General features: G+C 41.1%; 1 protein-coding gene across 1 annotated transcript in view; it reads right to left on the bottom strand.

The window, feature by feature from the left end:
• The window catches only part of Ccdc141 (coiled-coil domain containing 141), a 167,767-nt gene extending 150,624 nt beyond the window's left edge, over positions 1-17,143 (bottom strand). Inside the window, exons 1-2 of the mRNA XM_028763033.1 lie at positions 16,805-17,143; positions 14,947-15,069 (exon numbers count right to left, since the gene is read on the bottom strand). Of these exons, the coding sequence (XP_028618866.1) occupies positions 14,947-15,069; positions 16,805-16,906 (225 nt within the window). The 5' untranslated portion in view covers positions 16,907-17,143. The remainder of the gene's footprint in view (positions 1-14,946; positions 15,070-16,804) is intronic.
• Between the last annotated feature and the right edge of the window lie 1,211 nt (positions 17,144-18,354).

Raw genomic sequence — 18,354 nt, 5'->3', positions numbered from 1 at the left:
TAACCTTTTGTATTAAAGCAACAACAAATTTTTTTAAGGCCATTAATTATTCTTTGAGGCAAGCTTTTTTAATGAATGGCTTCATGGGCTCTCAAAAATCACAAGCAATTTCACTTAATGCAAACCTCTCACCTTTACCAGGAGGTAAAGGAACTGTATAGAACAATCTTTTAAATCTATAATAATTTTTTATATGCATTTACTTGAATGGCAGCTGGAGTAGGCAAGTCAGGCTGTAGTGCCCCATTAGTCTTATAAATCTTAAATTTGAACTTTCTCTGTGTAGCCCTGGCTGTCTTGGAACTCACTCTGCAGACCAGGCTGGCCTTGAACTCAGAAATCTGCTTGTCTCTGCCTCCCAAGAGCTAGGATTAAAGGCGTGCGCCACCACTGCTCGGCTCCAGTGTTTTTGAATTAATTGAATAACCAACTCTTTTTAGCTGAGTTAAGTATCAGATAAAGCCAAGCTGAAGGCAATCTTGTCCTCTAATAATTGCCAAATAGCCCCAGTATCTATCAATCTTTTAAAACCCTTTTTCTTTTAATTATTAATTTAAGATTAGGTTTTTAGTTACTGATAAGACCTAATACACATCAGAGGAACCAAGGCCATTTTGTCTCTATCACACCCAACAATTTTGGCCTGGCCCAAAAGCTGTTTTGAATTTCTTTTGAGTCTGAGGCTGACACCTCCCTAAGGAACAAGCAAGGCAATAAACAAATTCTAGAGAACACCCTTTTTGAGGCGGGACAGGACAAAAGGAATGTCTGAAATCCAAGCTCTTGTCTCAACTACTCTGTTATAGTCTTAATTTAAATGTAAATGTTTTAATCTTGGCCTATATCCTGAGGCCTGGCCCAAGGATTATCCTTTTTGCACCAAGGACAGGTGTGTCAAGTAACCTTGGTCACCTGGCTGTTGTTTAAGTCTCTGTTCCTGGGACAGTCACTTTAAAAACTATCTAAATTTCTACATTTAAAACACTCCCCATCTCTATGGCTCTGTGTAGTTATGGCCAGACCCTGATTGTATGAGGGTGCAATTTCATTGCAAAGACAAGTATCTAAGTCTGTCTTTGCTTGTATGATTTGAGGGCTGTGTGGGCAGTTCAACCTGATTAACATCACACTGACCTTGTCTTACAAGCACGTTAAGATCTCAGTCTGCGTGTCTTAATTTAAATGTAAATGTTCTAAATCTCTAGCAGGCCAGCACTGTATCACAACTTGTTTTAAATATTTTTATTTAACTCTACTTGCTGTCCCCCTTTCCATAACATGGGCGAATCAAAAAAAATTTTTTAAACTCAAGATTACAACTGCCAACTGTAGCCAATGGAATACTGGCAGTTTAACTAAACTTTTAAATTTCTTTTGTAACATTAGCGTGTAACCATTAATTTTGAGAAGCAAAAGCAAAACCAATCCAAACAATCTATCTTCTTTAAAATCAACACCAAGCAGACCACCCCTATGCTACAAAGTTTTGCCGCCAATTCTCTACACATGAATGTATGAAGCAGCTTTTAATCTCATTGAAGAGACATTGGTCTAAAATCTTACTTTCTATATACCTGGTTTCTGAACGACTCCAACACTGAGCTAGTTCCACGCCACCTTTCGTTATCAAAGTTGTAAATTTTTAATTACACCCAATAATTTAAGCCAATAGTCTATAACCAAGACATGTAGAACATTTTTATACTTTTAAAACCAATCCGAAACAACAATGAAATGGCTATATATCTTATTTTTAGATCAAACAAAATTTCTTGTCTTTCTAGCTGTAATTTCAAGAGAAAAGCACCTTGTCACAGAGGTTTTTCTAGGACAAAACGACTCTTAGCTTCCTTATAAAACCCAAAATGCTGCTGGTCTCTTTTAAAAGCAGCTTATGTCAACCTCAATTCCTGAAAAGACCTTTTTTAGCTCTCAAAGGTTGGATCAAGCAGTTTTAACGATCTTTCTTTTTGAACACGTAACAAACACAGAACATTTAGACAATGAAACAAAAGGCAAACACAAACACGTGGACATTGGCGCGCCAAGGACAAGCGACAAGGAAGGACTCTAAGAACTACAGAGAATTTCAGGACATCTCCCGAATTCTCTGCTTCTAGATGAACTCTGAAATAGCCTTTTCACTCTTTTTGCTGACACAGCTCAGAGAGAGGGCACCTGTATTTTTTAAAAACTCTTTCTCTCTCTCTCTCATATTTAAAATGTAACTTTTTATCTCGTTCATTGGAGATGTAGCGGGCAGCTAATTTAACACTTCAATACCCTGCTTTCTAATTCTTTTTAACCCTGCTCTTCCCGCCTGAAGCAGTTTTTAGGCTGCAGGCAATTTAGAATTCTCTTGACCTATGTTTTGCTATCACCTCTTAGGCAAAATCGGCACTGGGCCAATTCCTCATTCACCTAGACTGTCTCCCCCAAACCACTCTTCTTGTAAACACAGCCTCCAATTAACCGTTACTAACTCCAGCACTCGATCTCGCGGCGGCGGCCGGCTATTCAGCTGGCATCTATCCTCCCCATCCGTCTCTACATCTGAGTCCTCTGAGTCGGAAGAAGTTAGCCCCTCTGACTCAGAGCTATCACGCCGTAAAAAGCCCGGCTCCTTTACCAGATACAGAGGTTTTTTTCTGAGGCTTCTTGTTCTCCCGTCTCTCCCAAGAGCGTTCTTTCTCTCATCTCTCATCCCCGTGAATTGGTTATCGGGGAGGCCTGATTTCTTAAATACGTCTTTTTTCCCTTTTCCTTTCTGAATATTTAAGCGCTTCCATTTCTCTGTCTCTGTTTCTGACATGCTGACCTGTAATCCATTTTCCACTCCCCGAGCGGCCACGAGGACCAAAGGGAAGAAAACTAAGGCTGCTAACACCATAGCGAAAGCCTCTAAGGTTCCTGCCAACTGGGGAGGGAAGTGAATCAAATCAAATCGAAACATATCTTTCAGAGAACGTTACCCCGTCCTACGGTTCTGGATTCTCGATGACGAGCGGCGGGTCTTCTAAAAACGTGCCGACGATGGAAAATTCTCCCGGGTTTTTCGGCACCAAATGTGCGGGGCGCGCGTGTAGTGGTCTTGCCAGCAAAAACATACACACACGCACACACACACACACACACCAGAATCCTTCCGTAGAAACACGTTTATTTCCCTAAACCAAAATGGTGGCAGAAGACGACCCCCAGCCCTGGGAAAAGCCCTTATATACCCTAGAGCGGCGTAATCACCTCTGATTGGCTGTATACTCGTAGCGCGCCAAACGCCGTGGGATGGGCTTAGCTTTGGTGGGCTTTACCATGGCACATGCGCAGTTTATTTGTTTACTAGGAAGAACTATGGCTGACAGCGCCACCTAGCGATGGCGGACTTTGCCAGCACCTGCCGCGGCTCCCAACAGACCAAGGCAACTCTTATAAAGGACAACATTTAATTGGGGCTGATTTACAGGTTCAGAGGTTCAGTCCATTATTATCAAGATGGGACATGACAGCATCCTGTACAGGAGAAGCTGAGAGTTCTATATCTTCATCTGAAGGCTGCTAGCAGAATACTGACTTCTAGGCAGCTAGGATGAGAGTTTTAAAGTCCATACCCACAGTGACACACCTACTCCAACAAGGCCACACCTACTCCAACAGGCCCACACCCTCTAATAGTGCCACTCCCTGGGCATAGCATACAAACCATCACAACACACGTACATATGCTTCTCAGCCACAGATACAAACACATTCACACACACATTTATATAATAGTTCTCAGAAATATTGCATTAGAAAAATATTTTTATTCCTTCTATAACCATGTTTAATAACACTGCTTAACTAATTATAAAAATTTACCATTGGGAAATATTTTCTTTTAAGAAAAATTGAGTTCCTCTGACAGAAATATCAGGCCACTATTTTTCTTGTCAGGACTTACAAGTCACTGATTCTTCCTAAGTTTCAGTTGAGCTAGAAATCAAGGCAAAGAAATCCCAAGATTCCTGTATTCTCCAAATCTACCATATTGGACACACAGTGACCACTAATCATTTGCAAGGAGTAGGTTAAAATCACAGTATCTCACTGGTCTGATGCAATATTTCATCTGTAATTTTAAAATGATTACTTGCTAAATGGTAATATTTGGTGTACATTGGAGTAAATTAAGCATATTATTAAATTACTTTCACTTGTTTCTTTTTATTCTGCTTTTTGATTGGGGTTGGTAATTTATGTTTTCAAGGACTCGGTTCATTTCATCTAAACTGTTGGATTTGTGTACAGACAGATGTTCTTGGCACTTTCTCATTATATATTTAATGACTACAGGATTCATAGTAAGACCTATTCTTCATGTCTGATATTGGTAATTTTTGCCCTCTCTCTTTTTCCTTCTTGGTCTGGCTAGAGGTTCATCAATTTAATTGACCTTTTCAAAGAGCTAGCTTTTGCCATATTGATTTTTCTATTGTGTTTCTGTTTTCAATTGTATCGATCGGTGTTCTTTGTAGTTTCCTCCACTCTGCTTGCTTTGGTTTTAATTTGCTCTTATTTTTCTAGTCTCTTAAGCTTAGATCAATTTAGGGTATTTATTCTTTCCTAGATAAGCATTTAACTCCCTAAAATTTGCACATCCCTCCTCCACACTTAGAGTTACACTTTGAGACGTGGCTGGCCCTTGCAGTTTTTATTTTACATTCCTATTTATCTCTGCTCTAAGAAGTGTGACGCTCTAGCAAAGCATTTTCTTTGCAACACATTAATAAAAGTTTAATAGCTTATGGGACCACTGGACCAAAAACACTCAGGCACTCCAAAAGCAGTAAGCAATAGCCTTGGGTACTTTAGATTTCTCTAGTTCCAATTATGGAAAACTCAGGGTGTGCTTTGAGTTGACTCTTCACAGAAAAATAAATTCTATAAAATTGAATCTGAGGTATCCAGTTCTTCAGTTTCCAGTCTAATGACAAAGCATTCAGCTTTCTTTCAAGACAATCAAATCATCATCTGTATGATATGATGTATGGCCTTCTTTGAAGTCTCACTTTCCTAGCTCAAGTTAATGGCTGAAATATAGAGTGGGGACTGAAAAGCTAGGGTTTAACTTTACTCACTGGGTCAAGCTCTCCCCACCATTGTGTTTCTCCAGTAAGTGGCAATGCCACAGAAAGGTGGGGAGAGGGTATCAATTCACCCCAAGCACTTGAGTGAGCCTAGAACATGTTTTACTGGTTCTAAGTCCAAGCAAGTTAGAAAGAGCACTCTCTATATTATTTCTATATTATTTTGTAATCCTCCGGTAGAATGAACATTTGTCAAGAATTCTGAGGAGTAAGCTGGGAGCACTGGGCAGGAGAGCAGAAGACTGGGAGATGCAGGTAATTTAGAAATTGAGGCTAACCGTGGAGTTCACCTTAGTCTAATGACTAACAGCTAGATGGATTTGTCATCTGAGTGAGAGCCAAGTCATTTTAAGATCCTTTGAGCTTGGCACATTTACACATTATTACATAGTAAAGTCAAGTGCATTTGAGCTAATGCTAATTAGGCAGGGATTGTAATCAACAAAACAGAACAAAGAATCCCATTTTCAGTTACATAGAATGCAAACTGGGGTCTTTTCCTAAACAGAAAGACCTGTCACCTTCTAGCTAGAGTTTGAAAGGCACATTGCTATCCTACAAGTAATGAAACTCAGCGTATCGAAGATGGAAAGTGGAGAAGACATGTCATATTCTACCACCTGCTCTCTGCATCACAAGTGCATCTCTACCTCCCGAACTGTCAGAGTCCATCCTGACTTTCCAAATCACAAATCAACAGGCTCTTTGTCATTGCCAATTTGAGCTATGGGTTCTACTTTCATTGGTTGAAGATTATAGTTTTCCAGAGGACTGTCATTTAAATAAGTACTTTATGGGTCAGAGGCTGTAAGGTTATGGCCTCAAAAAACCTAGTTGTGACTGAGGAGATGGAGAAGTAGGTGAAGTATTTGTGGGACAAGCCTGACAACCCGTGATGGAATCCCAGAACCTATGTGAAATCCAGCCAGGCACAGTAGAGAACATATCTATCAACTCTAAGGTCCTACACAAGGATTGGAGGCAGAGACAGGAGAATGTCCAGTTCATAGGCCAGCTAGCCTGACTTACATAGCAGTGACAAGAGATCTGTCTCAAATAAGATAGATGACAAATAAGATAGGTGAGAAATGACAGCCAAGATTATCCTCTAACCTCTCCATACACAATCACACCCGTACACATGAACAATTATATGCATATACCATATACACATAAAATGCATATGTCACACACACACACACACACACACACACAATTTTAATTGTCATATACATGGCAAATATTTCTTGCCCAATCCCTGGTTTTCCCTTTGGATTTGTCTGCAGTGTCTTGATCACTAATACCTACTTCCTAGGCAGTACCAGCTGCCTTCTCCATCAACTGTTATCTGATTTCCCTAACAGAATCAATCCTCCTTCTGCATATAATATTTTGTGCATATCTCTGTGTATAGAATTATAATTATAAGCCTCCCCCACTCCAGCACATTACAAAGCTGTAGTGGGATTGTATACCAAACATCCAAGTACCATTACAGATACAATCTTTGGATGCACACTCATCCATTTATCCTTCAAGAAACAAGTCACACAAACCTCAAAAATATGGTTTACCCTCAATAGTACATCCATACCAGCTTCTGTTTAAGAAAAATCTGGTCATACTTCTCAGTTGCTTCTTTACAAAAATTCTCATTTTCTTCTGCCTGTGATTATTCATGCATGCACGCTACCTTCATTGTCCTTAGAGGATGTTGATGGCTGCTGGTACCCTTTGCCCTCATTCTCTGTTGCTATGTCATAAGCTACCCCAGATTCAGGTTGTCTTAAGCAGTTGGTGAAAGAGACAAGGAAGTCTCTCTCTACTCCACAGAGGCATGGTGAGGTTGCAACTGGGGGTGGAGAGTCCCTCACATGCCTGGCAAATTACTTTCTTGTTAGCTGGGATATCAACAGATCTGTTGCCCAGGAGCTCAGTGACATTGCTATTTGGGCCTCTACGGGGCTGATGGGATCTCTCACCTGTGGAGTATATGCTAAGTGTCATAGTTATATAACATGATGCACAATGTCTGTGTAAATCATGGACTACAAATGTTGTCAGTCTATTGAAGTTGAGGCCCCCACAACAATATGCTACATTGTGTTTCCCAAGGCAGGAGAGGAGTCTACATACCCTGGAGAGAAGGGCCATAGACCGTCAGAGGAGGAGCAGGTACCTTAAAGGATTTCTAGTCTTCCATAATCTTGCTGTGGAACACATCATCTCAGAGTACTCACAAGGAATGTCAATATCTGCTATAAGCCACACATGGTCTGTTTCCTGTAGAAATGAGGAGACCTCCCCTTCTTACTGAATCAGAGTCATTTGATTTCTCAGGATATAAAGATATATAGATATACATGCTTGGGCCTCATGTTCCCCATAGACCTTTCAGCATTTGCCAATCCCAATATTTACTCCTGAACCAAGAGCTAAGACTCTTCCTTCCACCTCTATGTCTACAAAACTATCCCTCTCTATAATTTCTGTACTTCTAAAAATGAGCTCATATCAATATTTCATCAGTAATGGATACTCTTTCAATTCCTGCTTCCCAGGAATAAGTCATGGATTCTCTAGAATCTGGTAAATTAGCATTTCTGCTATGGCTTGAGTGTGTTCCCTCAAATTTACATTCACATGTTGGGAAGTGGAAACCTTCACGCAATAGTATTAGGAACTGGGCCCTTTTAGAAGACGGTAAGTCATGAGATCGCTACTGTACAAATGGGTTAATGTCAATGCCAGGAAAGGAGTCTGAAGAAGAGACAATTCCATCCTGTTTTGCCCTCCCCCCTTCTCTCCTATGAAGACACAATTCTCTTGTTCTTTGGATCGTGCCACAATAAGGCACCATCTTGGGAGCAGAATTCAGGCTCTCTTCAACTGTGAAAAATAAATTTCTGTTCTTTATAAATTACTCTGATTGTGGTATTTTGTTAGAGTAGCACAGATGGAGTAAGATAATATCTCTCTCCTACTTATAAGAAGAACATTTTGCTAGATTACCCATAGCATTTTCTACCTCTAAAAAATACTACTCAAAACTAGGCCCCTGGGTCACTCCATAGCACATATTGTTCACTGGAACCGAATATCTCAGGAAGGAAACAACCTGCTAACTAGAATCCCTTCAGTGAGACAAAGAACATCACCAGGAAACTTCTGTGTTTCATGGTTGTGGGAAGTTTTGTTGGTGCTTTTTAGTAGAGAAGTTTCTTAACAGCAAAACTTAAGTCCTCCAGAACTTCTGCCTTGTCCCTACCTTATCTAACTGACCTCATTCAAAATGATCACTGAAACATAAAGCAGGTACTTCTTTCTGTGACTAGATCACCAAGGCACAAGCCCACTGGCCCTCTTCCTTTAATTTTCCATATCGATTGGGAGATTGACATCAAGATCAAGTATGGATCAAGATATTTATTCTCACAAATAGGAAAGAGGGACTGGAAGACAAGACTGTTCTGGCTTTCTTCTCCCACCTCCAAAATCTGGGCCCCACCTCGGAACCAGCCTGCAAGAAGAATTAGATTGAGGACATGGCCATCATAGATTGAACTAGAGTCTGCATCTACCAAATGGAGATGTCTAACCTGGTCAGCAGCAGCAGAGAGAGGAGAGAGCTTGCAGCCATCCATGGGCCTCAGAAAGAGCTCTTCATTCCCCAACAGTGGCTACTCCTTGCCCCCAAGTCTCCCCAGCCAGGTAACACATTCTTCTCACTTTGCTCGAACAGGAAGTAGAAAGGTCATTAGAAGCCTCCCTTAGTTAGAACCAGCTTTTCAGGATTCCAAGGTGGATAGAGGTCCTGCAGCTCTCCAGAAATCCTTCAGGCACTAGCTGGGTTCCTGGAAAAGCTGGTTCTAACATCAACTAAGGAATTAGGAACAGCAGCAACTGGGTAAATAAACTGATGAGAAGTAAGGTCAACTGAGCAAAAAGCAAATACTCTTCCTTCTTCCATATCTTTTTTCCTAATCTGCCGTTACCAGAAGATGCCATCCACATTTGGGGTGTGTCTTCTCACATCTATTGATAAAGGCAATCAAGACAATTCCCTATAAACACCCTCTGACCAACCTGATGAAGATAATCCTTGAATTGAGGCTCCCTGCTCAAGTGATTCTCAGTTGTGGCAAGCTGGCATTTAAAGCCAATCATTGCACCACCCAAACTATGTATTTTCTACTAGGGGAAATAGTTTAGTGTTTCCTCAGCTCCTAAGCATGGAAAGGCCATACAATCCAGCAAGCGTGCTGCTACCTATCAGCCAGAAAGAACTAGAGTTACATGTTCCAAGCAAATAACTTGTATCAGTGTTGATTGCAGCACAATTTAGAGAAGATAGAAAGGAAACAATCCATGTGCCCTCAGACATATGACTAAACAAATGTCTTACAAGTTGAATGTCCCTCATCCTAAAATCTGAAATCAAAAATACTTCAAAACTTGGGGTTGGAGAAAGAGCTCGGTTGATAAAGTACCTGCTGGGCAAGAATTAAGACATAAGTTCCAAGTTCCAGTACTCATGTAAAAGCCAGGCATGGTGACCTATGTCTATAACTCCGGTGCTTGGAAATAGAAATAGGTGGGTCTCTGGATTTATTGGACAGCCAACCTAGCCAAATCAATAAGCTACAGGGTCAGTGAGAGACCCTGTCTCAAAAACTAACATGGAAAGTAATGGAGGAAGTTACCTGGTGACAACCTCTGTTTCCACAAGCATAGATCACATGTGTTTGTATACTTGCACACATATCTACATAAACACACACACACACGCAGAGAGAGAAAGAGAGAGAGAGAGAGAGAGAGAGAGAGAGAGAGAGAGAGAGAGAGAGAGAGAGAGACAGTCCTAGTTTCCTTTCTATCACTGTGATAAACACCATAACCAGCTTTGGGGAGGAAGGGTATATCTGGCTCACTATCCATCATGGAGGGAAGCCGTGGCAAGTAATTAAGGCAGGAGTCTGGAGGCAGGAACTGATTGAGAGGCCACAGAGGGACACTGTTTACCAACTGGTTTCTCATGGCTTGCTCACCCTGCTTCTTAACCAAGGACCATGTCCAAGGAATGGTAACACTCACAAGCTAGGCCATCCCATATCAATCATTAATCAAGAAAATCACCCCACAGATTTGCCCACAGGCCAATCTGAAAGAGGTGTTTTCTCAGTTAAAGTTCCCTCTTTCCAGATGATTTTAGTTTGTGTCAAATTGACAGTAAAACTAACCTGTTCACATACTACTCCATAATCGCAAACTTTTGAGCATAGCCATGACATAACAGTTGGAAAATTCTATCCCTGAACTCATAGGGCGCAGTCAAAATGCAGACATACAAAAAAAAAAAAAGAAAAGAAAAAGAAAACCACCAAAATCACCTTTATTCTACATGTACAAGGTATATCTGAAATATATGAATTTTATATACATACTTGGGTCCAATGCTCAAGATATCTCATCGCACATATACAAATATCCTAAAATCTTAGGAGTTGGAAAGCTGGAACATTTCTGGTCCAAGTATTTCAGGTAAAGTATATGCAACCATTACAATGTATTATCCATCATTCACTCATTCTTTGTTCTTCGTTGCTATTTTTGTTATAAGAAGTGAAATTCTTATACAAAATACATGCAAATATCATATGAGAAGACAACAAGCCAGGCAAGCAAAGTCAAATACAGTATTCCATTTATATGTGATGTCTAGACCAGGCAAATTCATAGACAGAAAAAATAGACTATGCTGGAAGCAAAGACAATAATTACTTCTTAGGAGATACAGAGTTTCTGTTTGATATGACTTTTTTTAAAATACATGTTTGATGGTTGTATATTCTGAATGCAGTGCTACTGAATTGTATTCATGTAAGCAGTTAAGATGGTAAAATTTATATTGTTTATAATTTGGTGCAATAAAACAGGTTTTTAAATGCATTCTGAGTGAATACTATAGCTTAATTGCAGTAACTCACACTATTTCTTATTTAAGGCAAATTTTAATATGAGGATTTTGGCTTTATTACTCATATGTTGTATTCATAGCATGTCTGTTTCTAGATCAGTAATCAGAAATAGGATAAATATTAGCCATACTGGGCCAGAGATATCATCTGACGCAGGAAACCACTAGACTTCTGAGAGTCAAATAAGAGGTAAAGTGGGTGGTGGTTTGTAATCTCTCTGAAGGGTCACAGGCCTGTAACAAGGAGCTGGTGCCCTAGAGTCACTTAACATCATAGCATTCCTTTTGACACTTAGATGCTGAGGATAGTAATATCCCAAAGGACCCTTCCCCACCCCACATCTTCATTTCTGCCATCAACTACTCTGTGCTTACCTGGGGTCACAAAGTCAACAGCAGTCACAGGCAGGTCTTTACCTGACATAAGTTCCCCTCTTCTCCTTCTTGGATGCCTTCTTTCTCATTGGAAATAATTTAGTGCAGTGTGGGAATCTAGAAGCCCTGGGACTTAAACCTTTTCCACTTGATTGTTTCCTCCACTGGAAACAGGGGAGTGTTTTTCCTCTGGATACTCCAGAGGGATGGTTAAGTACATAGCGGAAGGCAAAATAAAATCCCTTGGGTCACAGACATCTGAAGCATTAGAAACACTAAGGAAAATCATGTGTTCCCAACATTATCCCTTTATTCTTCGCTGTGAGGGTTTGAGATAATTTTTAATGGAAGGCACAAAATAGCTTTTCTAGTAAATGTTAACATTAGTCTGATATATTCACCATTAGCATAAAAATTATGCCAGTTTCCCCCTTAAAGGCAGCACCTACCTCCATACAGCATTACATTTGTCTTCCCAGATCTTCTGTTTAGAAGTGTAAAGGTAACTGTTATTACCCTAATTTTTCAAATATATACCCTCACTGGAGAGGATGAGTATTACAATCGACCAGAAAGGGCTCCCCTCTTGACTCCTACGCTCTCCCAGAACCCCTCCCAGAATCTTTTTCTCTATAATTGGATCACACTGCAGGGTCCTATACACTTAGAAAGGACTAGAATGACAGCAAATATTAAATACGATTGGCTTCTTGAACTACTAACTTCCATTTCCTTAGAAAACCTCATATTACAATTAACTTGAGACCAACAATTTTCTGCCACAGGTTAAGTGGTGACGGCCCTGCTAGCATAATAAGTAGTCAATTAGCTGGGATTCATTTGAGAGATTCCATTCCCGTTATTTTTAAGTTGGCAAATCTGAAATAGAATCCAAGCTTGACAAACTCCTCTCTCTTTTTTACAAACATTAAACAAAAATTTAAATACCAGTATAGTTTGAAAGATGGACCTGATAATTAAACTACTCAGGGTCTGAGCTGGCTGGATTCCTAGGAAACAGATGGATGAGAGACGATACGAGAGATGGCTATTCAGAGCCTATGACTAGGACCACAGGTAAAGCCAAAATGTGTTTTCATCTGAGAGCTTGCATTTCAGACCCATTTGCAGGGAGGTCGAAAATGACTCCAGATTTCACGGCACATAATGTTAAAATCCAACAGATACAAGTCTCTGATCTCCTCTCTTTATGCAGATAAAATGCCTGAAGTTTGGAAGACTTAAGTAGCTCATCCACAGCCTGAAGCCTGGCCTAAGAGAAGCAGGTACTTAGAATCTAGAGACCAACGTGCCCTGAAAGGCAGACAGAGTCTGTTAAATGGAACCCCTATTTCCAACTGAGATCCAGGGTGCTTTCAGAGATAGAGGAGCTTCGGTCCATCTAAGAAAGCATGTCTTGCGGTGTTTTCTTAAAGATACGAGAGATGAAAGCCCCCAGAGGCCCAATCTTCAATGAGCCACCATTCATGATTCATCAGTGAACCGGAAAGTACCAGGAAGCATGAGTTAGTGAGAACTGAGAAAGGAATGTAGTTTTTGGTCCAGATTATGTCCCACAAATGTTGGCAGGTGCATAGAAAGGAGATGGAAACCCATGGACAATGGGGAAGAAAACCTCAGGAATGAACGGGGAATGGTACTGGGCATTTGTGATTCATAGAACAGTAGGTTCAAGAATGTATTGAAGCTTTTTTTGTAACAGGAAGACTTTGAATTATTTGTCAAGTTACATTAGTTTATGACATGACTGAAGGCACACAAAGGTCTTTTGATTCCTGGTCCAATGTTCTTTCACATTATAATGGTGTTTTGTTTCGGTGTTGTTTCTTTTCAATACACACAAGACTTCGTGATAACCAGGGCCTGCAACCTTGAATGACAGCTCAGATCAGACACCAGAGTAAGGAGTTGTCAAACAAGGGAGTAAATATCAGGTTCTAGAGGCTGCCTTCTTCAGTACTGGTTCATCTATCATCCTCTCAGTCAGTTTTATCCAATTAATTACTTTTCCCACAGTCTATCAATTAGATGCAGTTTAGACCTCACTCTGAATTAGAAATCAACCACGCATTTCAGCCTAGAAACACAGAGAAGCCAGGATTATTTAAGTGTAACATCACAGAGCATCCTGACCATTTCAGGACTCTGAATCTTCACTGAGCCTCTTTGATCTTAACAAAGACACCTATTTGCTTGCATGTGCAGCTCACAACACAGAGAACTAGTTGCATCCTTCAGCTCTGCTCAGAGGAAGGCAATGTGGGATTTCACGCTCTGCCTGTCACTGTCTTGGAAAGGTTACGGATGCTTCTCTTTCAGTTTGTGTTCTCTAAGTGAATCCCACAGGTCATGAAGCAAATGCTGGGATCTGGAACCTCATGGTACAGGAAGCCATCCTCTGGGGGAGGGGCATTGTCTGTCTACCCCTCCCCCTCCCATCCAGTTGGCTCCCTATAGAGTTCACTGTGTGAGCTAAGAGTGATACTGAACACTCATGGCTCACACTCACCCATGTGTCCTGTCTGCCAGTACCCAAAGCAGACAGATACTAAACACAGAATGAAACGTACCATGTTAGCTTTTAGAACAAGGGACTGCACATTTTCACCTTGCTCTGAACCTCACAAATTATGTAGCTGGCTTTGTCCTTACTTGGCATCCCAAATCAGTGTTAACATTACATTTTTAACTAACTACAATTTGTTGGGTCTAATTTTACTAACAATGTCATATGGTTTCGATAACTCAGGTATTTTTTAAAAATGATTCGTCTACATTATTCTTATCAGAAGGTCACTTTAGCAACAGAAAACTCAGTGCTGTTGCTGTGTGTTGGGAACTTAATGCATGGAATCAAAAAGTAGTGGAGTTTGTTTTCACTGAGGTGGCCAGTGGAAGGGGGATCTCTTACTGAAAAGATGGTGAAATATTGTGCCTCTGTACTTTCTATTGCATTTAGGGAAAATTTAAAAATACAACTTGTTTGTATTTTTATTGGGCATGCATGCTTGTCTGTGTGTCTGTCTGTCTCTGTGTGTGTTCTTGTGGAAGTCAGAGAACAACTCAGGAATCTTCCTTAGGAGTACCATCCACCTTGTCTGAGATGGCATCTTTCACTGGCAGGAAGCTCATCAATTAGGCTGGGCCAGCCTGTCAGCAAACTTCACGGATCCTCCCACTTCCTGTGCTTCCAAGCCTGGCGTGTTCCCATGGACACTAGGGATCCAACCCAGGTCCTCATGTTTGCAAAGCAAGCACTGGACCAACTGAGCTGTTTGTCCAACCCTTGTTATTTCTTTCCTAGGCTGATGCAGTGGTTTTTCTACTCTCTAACAGCATTGGGTTAAAATGGCCAAAGTGAGTCACAGCAGAGGGACCAGAGGAAGTCCAGAACTGGCTTCATCTTCCTTTGGAGCATCGACCTTGTTTCAAATCTGAGGCTCTTACCTTGAGCTTGGCCAGAAGAAGCTCGTGATCATGAAGCAGTCTTTTGGTTTCATCTTGACTGCTCCCAATTTCTAGGAGATTGGGCTTCGATTCAGCCAGTTGGAGTCGTACCCATTTGCCACACTAAAAACAAAACTCGAAGTGAACTTTGATTCTCTCTCCCCCTTCTCCTTTTCCCACCTTTTAATTTTAATTTCCAGTTACACTATGAACACTTTCTCCTTATACGGAGATGGTGGAAACACAACAGGTCTAAAACCAACCCGTGCCGTGTCTTCTTTTATTCTCAACATTGTCTCATGGAAGGCAGGTTTGAATGCTTTAAATTCCCAAATGAGAAACAGATTGTCTAACGCACACTTTTCTCATTTGGGAATTTAAAAAAGCCAAGCCACTGGATGAATTCACACAAAACATCTCTAGATAGTGAGCGACACTTCATACAGGTAAAACGGGACGGAGTTTCAGTACAGACCAGACCCAGGTTTTTCTCATCCATCAATACACTCTTTGCTCTCCAAAGAGGCTGAAGAGCCTTTTCTTTGGAGATGGCAGTAGGGTAAGGGAGCTGAAGAAAGGACCATGAGTGGCCTTTCTGAGAAACAGAATCCAGCTTAAAAGCCTTTCCTATATAATTGTTAAAGTTTGCATGTTCTTTGTACCTTGACTATCCCATAGGTTATTCCCTAAGCATTGTGACTCAGCCTACTCTGAGTATTTTAAGTTTGAGGAAAAGTAATGTTTACTTAAAAAAAAAAGTCACAGATTTGCTTCTTTCCCATTCCTGTTGGAATCTGCATGTTGCCCAAAGCATCTTTAAATCCTGAAAAGTGACCTGATTTCACTGGGGAAGCCTCGGAGCCTTGCCATTCCCACTCACACCTCTGCAGAGGACAGGATGGGGAGCAGACCTGAGGTCCTGTTTGTTGTACAGAAGTCTCCCCGTCCTGGGAACTCCGCCTTGAGCAGAACCCTGCATTCCACGCTTCTTCAATGAATTACTTTGCTCAATGTCAAGTTCTGTTTTCCTCCTACAAATCTTCGTACTATTATAAAATCTTGCAGCAATTAAATTCGATGGCCTTCTAGCCAGGGTTTCTTTGTTTTATTTTTTTATTTTTATTATTTATTTATTTATTTTTACCAGGTTTGCTTCCATTAAACATGAATTCTTCAGGTGCCAAATCATCTAAAGAGCAAGCTTATATTTCAGAGGATCTTTCATGATGATTTCAGTCAGAGGAAAAACAAATCATGGTGCCTTCTACAACCCAAAATAATGTGTGGCCATCTTTGCAAACAGCTAGACATAAAACACACAGTTAAGCCCCAAGTCGTTGCACTTTCCTGTTCTCCAGAGGCAGTTTAATACATAGTCTGTGACAGTCTCCATCCCCCTACAATGGGAGAAGTATTTAGTGTTGCCTTTACCAGTGAAAACCGGTTCTGGGGGCACTTTCTGAGGCTCTTAGAGCTTCCAGTTCTGTCACGCTCAGGACAGTGCCCCACTCTGACCTGCCTCCTACATTCTCCATCACATCCACTCAAAAATCACAGGCACTATCCCAGCCACCGAACTCTCCTTTGCCTGCAAGTCCTGAATCTCCATCACACTCGCCTTGTCTTTAAGAACCAAACTGAAAGTACATAGAAAAGTTTGTTCCAAGGCTCTGTAGATGGTTTTCTAAGCTGAAAAGCAACTGGCAACTTGTTGAAACTTAGCAGTCCTCTGTCACTGATTTAAGTGGGGAAGATCACTTATTTGTCATCTGCTCTGCAGTGCATTATCCCCCAGGGCTCTCAGCCACTCCACAAAGAGCCCCCCAGCCACATAGAGAAAAGAAAGCTGTGAGTTTACCTTAACAACGGCTATCACGATCTTGGAGTCCCCAGCTTGCACCGCTACAGAGCTGACAGTGGTGGTGGAAACACCCACGTGAGGACTTTCTTTGCAGGACATGGCACTTTAGAAGCAGGGTTTAAACCTGGAGCAGCCTTGGTAGGGATGCTGTCTGCTGGTCATGTCAGAAGGCTTCCATGAGGCTACCGGGACTCATTCAGGGAACGCTCTCTGTTCACACTGATTACCCGGCCAAAAGGAAAGAACAGGAAGTTAAAAATAGACAGTCCCATTGAGCTTATCGAAAGGGAGGGGGAAGGGAGAGAGAGAGAGAGAGAGAGAGAGAGAGAGAGAGAGAGAGAGAGAGCCACACCCCTAGTATGGTAACAGTAAGTGCCTGTTATTTTTGCCATTATCTGAAACTCGAGGGACAGCTTTGAGCTCTTTGCCTATCAGCTGATGTCCGATAGCTAATGGAAAAAAAACCTCCATCCTGACAACCCAAATTAGTTTTGCCATTGAAACTAAACAGTTGTAACTATGGACTTTGCAACCAGAAAGTCACTGACCTGGAATACCAATCTTTTCAAGTCTTCTTCATGCAAAGAAAAGTACTAAAAATGATTCCTTTTTTTAAGTTCTGGTATTTGTTTGAGGAGTTAAGTCACAAAATTGCTCAAAATAAAATCTGTTTTTCTAAAACTGAATAGCCTTTGCCCAATGATGTCTGTGGAATGGTCCCATTTTCTCAGAGCTTCTTAGGAGTATTTTTAAAACATCTCACCCAGGATTTATCAAGAACTACACATATTCCCTGGATTTCTCTGTGACAATTTTCTGAACAATATTTTCAAATTCAGCTAGCAAACAGCTGTGAGGAAGTTCAGCACTTCCATGCTACTTGTTAACTGTCAGAGATGTGTTTTCTTTGTTAGTGAACATTTTGATTCTTTTTTGTTTGTTTTTGTTTTTGCTTTGTTTAGCCTCCTAGCACTGTTCTGGTTCCCCCTATCCTTTATTTTTTATTTTTTTGTAAATCCCCATTTCTACCTGGAGGGGAAAAAAATGCAACTAACTTCAAATCAGAGTGAGGCTCACAGATTAATCCTATTGCTAGAAGCTCTGCCCCTGTCAGAAGTTGTCTGTGGTATTAAGCAGCAGCTGTTGGATCCCTGTCAAAGAACAGCTGAAAATAACACCACTGAAGTTTAGGTCAGAGGTCAGAGGCAAACACATCAGAGACACTAACTCCAAATCTGATGAAATCACTTGAGAGCCCTGGGAAGAAAGATAAACCATAGGACTGAGCTGTAAACAGAACCAAAGGAACCCACTCCCTGTGTAGCCCCCTTAGCTCTGAGTTAAAGCATGTTAGACTCCGGGCTGATGCGGAGGGGGCAGAGTAAGCAGCACCATTGCTTTCTTTTGCTAAGGCTTGTGAAAATATTCTTGAGTTGAAATGTGTGGGAGTATGCGTGCACACATACCTGGGTGTCAGCCATTGCTCCTCTTTCCAAGAGCTTGCCCTGGCTGCTCTGCATACTGTACACCCTTGACCCTGGGCTTCT

The sequence above is a fragment of the Grammomys surdaster genome, unplaced genomic scaffold (assembly GCF_004785775.1).
Source record: "Grammomys surdaster isolate TR1022 unplaced genomic scaffold, NIH_TR_1.0 136, whole genome shotgun sequence".
Taxonomy (NCBI): domain Eukaryota; kingdom Metazoa; phylum Chordata; class Mammalia; order Rodentia; family Muridae; genus Grammomys; species Grammomys surdaster.
The sequence above is the reverse complement of the archived record's forward strand: the minus strand, read 5'-3'. Positions and strand labels throughout refer to the sequence as shown.